This window comes from Balaenoptera physalus, assembly GCF_965194825.1.
Source record: "Balaenoptera physalus genome assembly, chromosome: X".
NCBI lineage: Eukaryota > Metazoa > Chordata > Mammalia > Artiodactyla > Balaenopteridae > Balaenoptera > Balaenoptera physalus.
This window is the reverse complement of record NC_138903.1, coordinates 14,447,931-14,460,902: the sequence shown is the minus strand read 5'-3', so window position 1 is coordinate 14,460,902 and position 12,972 is coordinate 14,447,931. Positions and strand designations below refer to the sequence as shown.

At 40.1% G+C, this 12,972-nt stretch overlaps 1 protein-coding gene across 8 annotated transcripts in view; it reads left to right on the top strand.

Moving 5' to 3' along the window:
• Positions 1-12,972, top strand: part of CTPS2 (CTP synthase 2) — a 130,158-nt gene that overhangs the window by 17,212 nt on the left and 99,974 nt on the right. For 7 of the 8 annotated variants that reach the window (XM_082447162.1, XM_082447161.1, XM_082447166.1 and 4 more), the window contains exons 2-4: positions 560-764; positions 6,788-6,958; positions 9,104-9,204. In XM_082447162.1, the coding sequence (XP_082303288.1) occupies positions 599-764; positions 6,788-6,958; positions 9,104-9,204 (438 nt within the window). In that variant the 5' untranslated portion in view covers positions 560-598. The remainder of the gene's footprint in view (positions 1-559; positions 765-6,787; positions 6,959-9,103; positions 9,205-12,972) is intronic. The other variant, XM_082447167.1, reaches the window with a different exon arrangement.

Genomic DNA, 12,972 nt, shown 5'->3' with positions numbered 1-12,972 from the left:
CATAGTTTTGTCTTTTCCAGAATGTCATATAGTTGGAATCATGCAGTATGTGCCTTTTCAGATGGGCTTCTTTCACTTAGTAACATGCACTTAAGTTTCCTCCATGTCTTTTCATGGATTGGTAGCTCATTTCTTTTTAGTGCTGAATAATATTCCAAGGGATTGGTACTTTTTATTCCATTTCACAGATGAAGAAACAGGTACAGAAAGGATTAGTAACTCGCCCAGGTATAGCTTGTACAGATCTGACTCCAGAGCCTGATCTCTTAAAAATTTTACCATGCTTCTGAATCCCAGAGAATTTTGGCTTCTTATGATGAAGTTTGTCACACGACAGAGTTGGGGTAAATGTAAAATCAGGGTAATGGAGCCAGACATTTTGCTGTATCCAGAGCTTCCTGCATGTCGACAAGAAAGAAAAACCTAGATGATAAGACTTTGTTTCAAATACTTAGAAAAAGTGCTATGTGCTTTTGAAATTCTGGTCCAACACACTCTCCACTTTACTGGTTTAAGAAAATGTTTCTCTTCCCTGACCCTTAATTTCATTACCTTTCAGATTCTATCTGGGTGCTGGCACTCAGCCACTCCTCTGCCAATGAAGTACATCTTGGTCACTGGTGGGGTCATCTCGGGCATCGGTAAAGGGATCATAGCAAGCAGCATTGGGACGATTCTAAAATCATGTGGACTCCGAGTTACTGCCATCAAAATCGACCCCTATATAAACATCGATGCGGGCACTTTTTCACCTTATGAGCACGGTATGAGGGAGGACCACTTCCCCCCTATAAAGCACTGGGTTAAATTGAGGTTCTTTCTTGTATTTTGGGTAATTTCTTTAGGATAGAGTTCCAGAAGTAGAGCTGCTGGGTCATACATTTTGGATCTGTGAATGTTCTCATGGTTATTGATACATTTTTCCGATTGCTGATGACATTCTAAATTAGTCCACCCTTTTGGAAAACAGTGTGTGAGGATACCATTCTCACTGTACCTTTTGTAGTATGGATTATGTTTTGTTTTATTTTATCATAAAGGTAATATATTTCTCAACATTTCATTGTTAAGAGAAAAACTCAGACAATATAGAATATATTGACAATATAGAATGACCTGAAGAAAATAAAAATCGTCCGTTTCCCACCACTTGGAACAATTATTGTTAATGTTGAAATTTTGGTGTATATACTAATTCTTTTTATTTATTTATTTATTATTATTATTTTTTTGGCCATGCCACGTGGCTTGTGGGATCTTAGTTCCCTGACCGGAGATCAAACCTGTGCCCCCTGCAGTGGAAGCGCGGAGTCCTAATCACTGGACCGCCAGGGAATTCCCTATACTAATTATCTTAAAAAAGGCACTAGCCCTTATATACTTTCTTCTTAAACTTTTTACATACAAGCAAGAAAGTGTATAAATCATAAGTACCAGTAGATGAAATGAACATAATGTGTAATCAGCCTCCAGCTCAAGAAACAGAAACCCCCTTTACGCCCCTTCCAGTCTCTCCCCATCTGAAACGACCAGGGTAACCACTATCCTGTTTTCTAACATCATAGATCAGTTTTGCTTATTTTTGAGCTTTAAATGAACTGAATCTTAGTCATACTATTTTTTTAATTGAAGTATAGTTGATTTACAATGTTTCAGGTGTACAGCAAAGTGATTCAGTTATACATATATATATTCTTTTTCAGGTTCCTTTCCATTATAGGTTATTACAAGATTTTGAATATAGTTCCCTATTCTATACAGTAGGTCCTTGTTGTCTATTTTATATATAGTAGTAGGTATCTGTTAATCCTAAACTCCCAATTTATCTCTCCCCTAGTCATACTATTTTTCAATCTAATTTTAAAACTTAATCTACTGTAGACATTTTAATAGATTCTATACTTCTAAAGGCTGCACAGAATCTATACAATAATAGGAAATCATTTCCAATTTATTGATATTATAAACAACACTGTGAAGGGAAACTTTAAAATTTATTTTATTTTATTTATTTATTTTTAAAAAATGTTTTATTTATTATTTATTTATTATTTTTATTCTTGGCTGTGTTGGGTCCTCGCCTCTGCGTGAGGGCCCTCTCCAGCCGCGGCGAGCGGGGGCCACTCCCCATCGCGGTGCGCGGGCCTCCCACTATCGCGGCCTCTCCCGCCGCGGAGCAGAGGCTCCAGACGCTCAGGCCCAGCAGTTGTGGCTCACGGGCCCAGTTGCTCCGCGGCACGTGGGATCCTCCCAGACCAGGGCTCGAACCCGTGTCCCCTGCATTGGCAGGCAGATTCTCAACCACTGCGCCACCAGGGAAGCCCCTAAAATTTATTTTTTTAACATAAATGCCTAGGTACAGAATTTCTGATTTGGTGGGTAGGTATGTTTTTCAGGTTTTTCAGCTTTCTTTATACCTTTGCTGAATACTATTCTTTTTAAACTTTACTAACCTGAGAGTACACCAAACAACCAAAAAAAGGGATAACCAGGGATCGAACCTGTGCCCCCTGCAGTGGAAGCGTGGAGCCCTAACCATGGACCGGCAGAGAATTCCCGGGTATCTCATTATGTTAATTTAGATTTCTTTGATTTTCATTTTGTCAGTGGAATGGCTTATTCAAGTCTATGGTAGATTGTATATTTGTTTGAAACTGTCACCCAGCTTCCTGGGTGGAGTAAATTTCCCTGCCCCACTGACTTTGGCCTTTGGCCATATAGGATGGTTAACTCTTCCTGGTTTGTTTGGAACTTTCCTGGTTTTGAAACTGAAAGTCCTGAATCCTGGGAACCCTTTTACTCCTGGGCAAACCAGAGAGGTCAGTCACCTTATTTGGCTGTGTGATTTGTTTTGCTCTGTGGGATATTAGTGAATATGAAATATGCCTTGTTAAAGCAGAACTTTTCAATGCAATGGCATGATTTGGCTCAGTCTCTGTCGTCTTTCTGCCCTCTGCTGTGAGAGCTGCATGCCCCATACAGGGATTTCTCCTTCAACCCGGGTCCTGGAATAAGAAGACACAGGGTAGACCCACAACTGACCCACAACCCCTACGTAACATGAGGGAGAATTCAGTAAATGTTTTCTAAGTCGCTGAGATTTTAGGGTTGTTTGGTAGGCAGCAGAACTGACTAACTCCATGTGTTATGCCAATTTTCCTTTGGATTTTGAAAAATGATTTTCAAGAATACTTTGTGCAGAGTATATTAACCTATACTTACCACATGTATATATTTTTACTCTGTTTGCAGTTTGTCTTAATATTACTTCTGCTGCTGATAAATTTCATTTTACCATTTGTGTGACTAAATGTATCAGCTGTTTCCTTTATGGTTTCTGCCTTTGATGTCACCTGTAAGCTTCTCCGTCCCAGGAATATTTAAATATTTATCTATATTTTCTTCTGGCACTTTTAGAATTTCATTTGGTTTTACTTTATTTTTTTTCTTCCAGTTTTATTGAGGTATAGTTGAAATACAGCACTGTATAAGTTTAAGGTGTACAGCATAATGATTTGACTTACATACATCATGGAAGGATTATCACAATAAGCTTAGTTGAACATCCATCATCTCGTATAGATGCAAAATTAAAGAAGTAGCAAAAAATTGTTTCCCTTGTGATGAAAACTCTTAGGATGTACTCTCTTTTTTTTTTTTTTTTTTTTTTTTTTGCGAGGATGTACTCTCTTAACTTTCATGTATAACATAGAGCGGTGTTAATTATATTTATCTTGCTGTACATTACATCCCTAGTACTTACTTATCTTATAACTGGAAGTTTGTACCTTTTGACCACCTTCATCCAATTCCCCTCACCCCACCCCTCTCCTCTGGTAACCACAAATCTGATCTCTTTTTCTATGAGTTTGATTTTGAAGTATAACTGACCTACAACACTGTGTTCCTGGTGCACAATATAGTGATTTGATGTTTCTGTACATTTTTAAATGATCACCACCATTTGCTTTTACTTTAATATTGTTAATACATCTGGAATTTAATTTGGTGGGAGATGAGGATGTAACATAATTTTTTCTCTAAATTTTTTTCTGATTAGCCACTATTCCTAATCGCAATTATCAAAGATTGCATCCTTTCTCCACTGACTTGAAATACCACCTTTCAGTATATACTAAATTTCTGTCTTTGTATTCTGGTCTGTTCCAGATCTCTTTGTTTATTCCTGCCTACCATTTTAATAGCTGCAGCTTTTTATTATCAGGACTTTTCTCATTATTCCTTTTCTCCTTTTTTAAACCTGAAAATGTTAGTTGTCTTCAAGATTAACTAAAGGGTCCTTTTATCAAAGTTTATGAGAAATCACTCTTTAAATTTATGAATTAATTTGGGGAAGAATTAAACACTGAAAATATTGACTGGCCTATTCAGGAACTTTATAAGTGGCTTTCATTTTATCCATACCTTCTTTTATGTCTCTGAAGTAAAGTTTTAAAGTTTTCTTCATATAGGTCCTACACATTTCTTTGAAGTTTATTTCTGTGTATTTTACCTACTTTGATTTGTAAGGATATCTTTGGTTTTTTTAGTCATGTATTAAATTCCTTTATGTAATAGGGACTTTTTGGGGTATTTTGGTTTTGTGTAGTATTTGTTCATGTTGTCTTATTCCATATTTGTATATACTGAAATACATAAATATATACACATTTTTCTTTGAATTTTATTTTATTTATTTTTTTTAACACATATATATTTTAATCTTCCTTTACACACTGTTATTTTTTAAGGGCTTTTATTTTTATTTATTTTTCATGTGTTTTGTTTTGGTAATCACACCTGTTTTTCTTCCAAATTAACTTTAGTTTCACTGTCAAGTTAAAAAAAATCTGTTGTGACTGTACTGCTGAACTGAATGAATAAGCATTTTCAGAACTCTAATGAAAAACTGATGAACTCATAAAAGTGCTAACAAAAGATCAAGATGAAAAAAAAATCAATTACATGGGACTGAGTGAACTGATGAGGATGAGTATAATTTTTGTGACTTTCTGTCTGAATTAAAAAAAAAAAATCCCACAAGGACTCAGAGGCAAAGAATATACAAATCAATTTTCACTGCAAAGTAAAGGAGCTGTTACAGTGGAGGATTGCTGGACTGAATGTCAATATTATGACATAGTATGAGTGTGTTTCATGTTTGGTAATTGCAATCATTGTTGCTTTTGTTGTGGTCATCCATGTACAATGCTTGGTGTCAGTCTATTTATCTCTTGTAAAAATAAAATACAGTGTGTGTGTGTGAAAAAAAAATCTGTTGGCATTTTTATTATAATTGCATTAAATAAAAAAAAATGTTTTTGAAGACATGATCTACAGCTTTTCTTTTTCTTCTAGGAACATAATAGGAATCTAAAATTTTAAAATTTAGGAATCTAAAATTTCAAGACCTTTGCCGTATACCTGGAGTATTGCCAAACTGGATTTGGCCTGAATTAACTAGAGAGATTTCAGAGATCTTCCCGTATTTGGCAGAAGTTAAGATGATCAAAGTACAGAGACTTTTCCATGGATTGGCAATTCCTGATAAACATGAGAAAGTAGAATTTGAACTGGAAATGGAATTTGGGAAACACGAAAATATTGCAATTTCATCATTTTGCTCTTTTGTCCTTAAAGTTAGAGATCTTTCCGATCACACTTAGGTACCTTATGAGGGAGACATAAATGAGACTATAAAAGGCTTCTGATTAGGTTCAGAAGCTAGCCAACCTTCTTTTTATGCTGTGAACATTTAGCTATAGAAGTAAATGATAGAATTTCCTTAATCAGGGAGAGGTTCATTTCTGACAAGGTGGCTTTAGGACATTGGACTCCCAATCGATGCCCTCAAGTAACGCTGGAGACCCAGAGGCACGCCCAGTAGTCAACACAGTTGCCGGTCGTGTGATTAAGTCTTCATCTATACACTTTTTAAAAATTAATTAATTACTTAAAAAATTTTTTTTTGGCTGTGTTGGGTCTTCGTTGCTGCCCACAGGCTTTCTCTAGTTGTGGTGAGCAGGGGCTACTCTTCATTGTGGCGCACGGGCTTCTCACTGCGGTGGCTTCTCTTGTTGCAGAGCTTGGGCTCTAGGCACACAGGCTTCAGTAGTTGTGGCACGCGGGCTTCAGTAGTTGTGGCGTGTGGGCTTAGTTGCTCTGCGGCATGTGAAATCTTCCCGGACCAGGGCTCGAACCTGTGTCCCCTGCATTGGCAGGGGATTCTTAACCACTGTGCCACCAGGGAAGTCCCAAGTCTTCATCTATATCCTTCTTCATGGTGCTGTTGTGCAGGTGGCTTATTGCTCACTTTCTTTTTGGCCTCAGTTTCACCAAGTCGCCCCGTGGGCTAGTGGAGGCCCTGCTTTTCATCTACTGTCTGTTTAATAGTGACTTTACCCAAGACTGGAATCAATGAAAATTTTCTTATGCCAATTTCAGAGTCCGGGATACTGATGCTTTGAAGTCAATTGCTCTTTGTTTTAAAAATTGCTGTTTTAAAGTCCCTTTTTCATGTGGTATATGATGAGTTTGGAAAAGCTAAATCTTGAGGACAGAATTTCAGTAAGCATTTAAAACTACCATAATAGAATACCAGAATTTTTCCAATGCACTTTCATGGATAGAATCGAATTGCTAAATTTTCCCATCGAAATATGGAAATGGTGATACACTATGGCTTATAAATAAGTCTTTTACCAGCTCTTTAATATATTGTGCTCATCTTTGAAAAATAATCTACTGGAAGCAAATCTTTAATTTTTACATTGCCTTTTTATCCCAGGTGAAGTGTTTGTCTTAAACGATGGTGGAGAAGTTGATTTAGACCTTGGAAATTATGAAAGGTTCTTGGATATTAATCTTTATAAAGACAACAACATCACCACTGGGAAGATATATCAACATGTGATCAATAAAGAGAGGCGTGGCGATTACCTGGGGAAAACAGTACAAGGTATTATATTCCACAAACATTAGGGGGCCCTGTGTGCTGAGCACTCACACCCTGCTCAAAATAGACCTGAAGATGAGGGGGTCCCTGTGCTCTACAAGCTCCAATCCTTTTCAAATCCCTGTTTTCTCCTCCTTTTCTTTCCTTCTCTTTTTTTTTTTCCTCCAGTTTTATTGAGCTATAATTGACATACAGCACTGTATAAGTTTAGGGTGTACAGCATAATGATTTGACTTACATACATCATGGAATGATGACCGCAGTAAGTTTAGTGAACATCCATTATCTCTGATAGACGCAAAATTAAAGAAATAGACAAAAATGTTTCCCTTGTGATGAAAACTCTTAGGATTTACTCTCAACAACTTTCATATATCACATAGAGCAGTGTTAATTATATTTATCATGGTGTGTATTACATCCCTAGTACTTATTTATCTTATGACTGGAAGTTTGTACCTTTTGACCACCTTCATCCAGTCCCCCCTGCCCCATAACCACAAATCTGATCCGTCTTTTTTATGAGTTTGTTTTTGAAGTATAACTGACCTGCAACACTGTGTTAGTTCCTGTTACACAACATAGTGGTTTGATGTTTTTATACATTTCAAAATGATCACCACGATGTCACCATACAAACTTTTACTTTTCATTTTCCTCAAAGGTTTCAAGTTCATCCTCCATGTTCCTGATGGTATTTTCATCAGTCTTTTTTTTTTTTTTAACTAATGTCATTGTTTCCTTTAGTCCATGTATCTGTCCTCTTTCTCTTTCTCTCTTTAGCTTTTACTTATAAAATCCATGGGGAACCATTTATTCATCACAAATCTGATTGGGGTATAGATTTATTTTGGTTTGTTTTTGTCTGTCCTTTATTTAATATGTTCTTTTTCTACTTTTTTCTTGTATCTTTGCATGGATGATGATTACTCCCCTTTGAAGAAGAACAGTGATGGGGGGGACGTGGGGGGGCGCGGATTGAACTGGAGGGCAGCATGATATGACCCTTTTTTCACCAACCCTTTCCATGGGGGGTATGATTCTTATTCTCTTTTGTCCTCGAAGAGAGACCCGCAGGCCACCCCCCCACCCCCCCCACTTGTATTCATAAGTTCCTACGTGGTAGGGTAAAAGTGCTAATTCCCCATCCCCTTTAAATCACCTTCATGTTGGAAAGCAGCTGAGAAGTAGATAAAGAAGTTGGACAGATGGAGATCAAAAGATCAGCTATGTTACTGCTGACACTGGACGGTGTGGTTTAGATCTTAGCTACAATTGTACTTTCTAATAGTTTTCCCCCAAGTGTAGGTATAGGGAAGACCCGCGGGAGGGAGAGTTGCTGCCTCATACCTGCCACGTCCCAAACTTGGGGAGAAGGCAAGGCCCCAGACCTGGGCCTTTACCCCTGAGCCCTGCGCTGCCCACGTGGAGGCAGAGCCGGACCTACCCCGCCCTCCCAGAAAGGGGTCGGGCTGGGCATGCGTGGTGGGTCGTTCCAACCGCACCAATCAGAGACGACTTCCTCCCGCCTCGCGGGAGCAGGGGGGCCAGGGAGCTGCAGGTGCCGGTAGAGCAGGTGATGGGCGCTGTCCGCGTCAGCTTCCCAGAGGCCAACATTCCTGCTTCGTACGTCACATTAGGTTAGTTGGCTGCATCTTTTTGTCTCTTCGGCTGAGATTAGCAGTCTCAGGCCCCTGGTCAGCATGCAGGCCTCGTCTACACCCTCTGAGTGAGTGACCCTTCCACACTGGCTGGCGAATTGCCCAGGGTCTGCAGGGCTGGGCCACTCTGAGACCTTCTTCCCCTTGGAGTCCAGTATTCAGCACCCTTGGCAGCCCTCCTTGCACAGTTTTTAGTTGGCATTATAGGTGTTTTCCATAGATGGCATCAAAGATGGCACTTCTGCTCTCTGTTTCTCTGTGGTTGGTCGATTTCAAGAGAAATGGCATAACATTTAAATGAGTAAACCTATGTTGCGTCTATAGTATTAATTTCAGTGAGATGGATAATAATGTGAGGACTGTAGCTTGTCTAATTTGCCAGGTGGCTTTCAGGTTATTTGGGAGGTCTAAAGACACTAATACATTCATTTCTCATGACCATGACCGTGAAATAAGCTTTTGTGCTAATTATTACTTCCTTCTACAGTTGTCCCTCACATTACTGATGCTGTCCAGGAGTGGGTTATGAATCAAGCCATGGTGCCTGTGGATGGTCATAAGGAAGAGCCCCAAATATGTGTTATTGAGGCAAGCATGGAACTTTTCTTTATAATTTTATATCCTTATGGGTTTTTAAGCAGCTGATCTTCATTCATTCAACAGATATGTGTAGATGGCCTCATGTGTGCTGGACACCGGCCTAGGAGGTGGGATTACAGCAGGGAGCGACATAGATGGTCCCTGCTTTTGTGGTCACAAGTCAGTGGGCAAGATTGGCTTAAACCGGGTGATTACTCCTGGGGTGGGCGTGCAGCAGTCTGCAAGTGAGGACTGATCAGTCACAGAATGCATTCTACTGAGTGCTGTTTGCAAAGTGCTTTGGAACTAGAGAGAGACCAAGTTAGGGAAGTCCGACTGTAGAGGTGATTTGGGGGTGAGAAGTGAGTATTAGCTGTTTAAAGAAAGAGCATAGTATTTGTACTTGCCACCTGTTCACTGCTTCCCTTCCTCTCAATGTGCAGAATGAGAATAACGTCCATGTACTCCTTACCTGAAGGTCAGTTGACCTAATTGCCAGGCAGGACAGCAGAATAATGAACATTTTGGTTCCTAGAGGCAGACTCCCCAAGTTCACATTTCTGCCCTGACCCCCAAGTGGTGTATGGCTTAGTGGTTAAGAGTCTGGAGCCAGACTGCTTGGGTTCATAGCCCAGCTGGTTCACTTACCAGCTGGGTGACCTTGGACAAGTTTGCTTAACTACTCTGTGCCTCAATTTATTCATCTACCAAGTGGGGATAATGTTTTGAGGATTAAATAAGCCAATACGTTTAGTGCTTAGATTGTGTCGGATCTATACTAAGTGCTCGAAAATTATTAACCATTGTTAAGATGCTTGTATGACTTGGCAAGTTACTTCTCAAAGTGTCAATGTACTCATCTATAACAATATGATTGTGTAATATTGTAATAACAACAAGATAATAATAACAGGGTTGTTGCCAGAATTATATATAATAATGTAAAAAGCACTTGGCCGTGTCTGGCATTTAGGAGATGCTTAATAAACATGTTAGCTGCTATTATTGTCATCGTTATCAGTGTTTGCAAATAGATATTATGCTACCCACAAGATCCATTTTGTTAATAGTAGAGCTGATAATCTTAACGTAAATGTGCTGTACTATCATATATTAATTATATATTTTGCTACTATAATGGTATGGTTGATAAACTTAACGTAAGTGTATAAGTGTGCTATATAAAATTTTCTCTCCCTTTGTATTTCTTCCTTCACAATTTATGAGGAAAGAGAGGATGCTTCCTTTATAATTTTTAAAAATCGGAGTATAACATAAACACAGAAAAGTGCACATATCACAGATGTATAGCTTGATGAAGTTTTATAAACTGACCATGTCTGCATAACTAGGCTTGCTTCCTTTAAAAAAATTTAATATCTAATACAGTGAATAGTTTGCAAACAAATCAAGGCAATTTAAAGACAAATAGTTTGAGAAAAGAGAAAGGCAGGTAAAAGTGTCAGGAGAATAACATCTGATATGAGAACAAAGATGTAAACCGGGGCATAGCTTGACTCTACGGGGAAGGAGACTTACACGGTCACTCTCTTTATTGATTTTCAGTTTTTAGGACCCATCTCCAGGATGAATCAGAGGAACCTTAAAAGCAGGAATGTGTCATCAACTTTGAAAAGAGGGATCGTGAGGTGGAGGGGGTGGAGGAGTGCTGGAGGGGAAGGAGGGAGGGCAGAACCTCATTTTACACTGTGAGTGTCTACAGATACTGTTAGTATTTGGCTGAAAAAGAAGCAGAAGTATCTCAGGTTAGGAAAGTAACCAGTAGAATTAACAACTGAAGTTGGTATCTGGGGATGGGCGTACCAGAGAGCTGCATCCTCATCTGTCACAGCAGGAAGTACACCTACGTTCATTACAGGGTGTCTGAAATAGCTAAGTTGAGGAAGAGTTGAGATGGATGAGCTTTGGTTTAGAGATATGGAGGTAACTACCAGAAGAAATCCCAACAAAGAAGTTAAAGCGCTTGCCGGGCTTCCCTCGTGGTGCAGTGGTTAAGAATCCGCCTGCCAGTGCAGGGGACACGGGTTCGAACCCTGGTCCGGGAAGATCCCACATGCGGAGCAGCTAAGCCCATGCACCACAACTACTGAGCTTGCGCTCTAGAGCCCGCGAGCCACAACTACTGAGCCTGCAAGCCACAACTACTGAAGCCCGTGCGCCTAGAGCCCGTGCTCTGCAACAAGAGAAGCCACCGCAATGAGAAGCCCGCACACCGCAACGAAGAGTAGCCCCCGCTCCCCGCAACTAGAGAAAGCCCGCGCGCAGCAACGAAGACCCAACGCAGCCAAAAATAAATAAACAAAGTAAATAAAAAAATAAAGCGCTTGCCTTGGGGAATCAGACTTGGGAGAGGGAAGAGTGGGGCAGGGAACTCTTGCTTTTTATTGTAAGCTCTGCTGTACAATTTGGTTTTTAACCATATGCATGCATTATTTTACTTTTTGAAAAAAAACTCATTAATGTCAACTTGAAGGTGCCATTTAGCAATTTCAAAACCTTTTTTTTAATAAATTTATTTATTTATTTATTTATTTTTGGCTGTGTTGGGTCTTCGTTGCTGCGTGTGGGCTTTCTCTAGTTGCGGCGAGCGGGGGCTACTCTTCGTTGCGGTTCGTGGGCTTCTCATTGCGGTGGCTTCTCTTGTAGCAGAGCACGGGCTCTAGGCACGTGGGCTTCAGTAGTTGTGGCACGCGGGCTCAGTAGTTGTGGCTCGTGGGCTCTAGAACGCAGGCTCAGTAGTTGTGGTGCACAGGCTTAGCTGCTCCGCGGCATGTGGGATCTTCCCGGACCAGGGCTCAAACCCGTGTCCCCTGCATTGGTAGGCGGATTCTCAACCACTGCACCACCAGGGAAGTCCTCAAAATCTTAAAGATCAGCCCAAGACTGATTTTATTCAAGCCCAGCAAAGGGTCGGACAAACCCTCACACCTTTGGTTTACAGTGGTTATTTGTTGCAGAGTACCACCTTGTCCAGTGTGGTAGCCACTCACCACATGGGGCTGTTGAGCATGTGAAAGTAGCCCATCCAAACTGAGATGTGCTGTGAGTTTAAAATATAACTGGGCTTCAAAGACTTAGTATGAAAAAAAAAAGAATGTAAAGTGCCTCATAATTTTAAAAAAATTGGTGATGTTGAAATGATAATATTTTTGATATACTCTGCTACATAAAATATAGTGTTAAAATTAATTTCTCCAGTTTAATTTTGCTTTTTTCCCATTTATTTATTAATTTAATTTATTTATTTTTGGCTGCGTTGGGTCTTCGTTGCTGCATGCGGGCTTTCTCCAGTTGCAGTGAGCAGGGGCTACTCTTCGTTGCGGTGCACGGGCTTCTCATTGCGGTGGCTTCTCTTGTTGTGGAGTACGGGCTCTTGGCGTGTGGGCTTCAGTAGTTGTGGCTTGCAGGCTCTAGAGCGCAGGCTCAGTAGTTGTGGCGCACAGGCTTAGTTGCTCCGTGGCATGTGGGATCTTCCCAGACCAGGGCTTGAACCTGTGTCCCCTGAATTGACGGGTGGATTCTTTTTTTTTTAATTTTAATTTTTTATTTTGTAACATCTTTGTTGGAGTATTGGAGTAGTTTCTGCTTTATAACAAAGTGAATCAGCTATACATATGTTCCCATATCTCCTCCCTCTTGCGTCTCCCTCCCACCCTCCCTATCCCACCCCTCTAGGTGGTCACAAAGCACCGAGCTGATCTCCCTGTGCTATGCGGCTGCTTCCCACTAGCTATCGATTTTACATTTCGTAGTGTA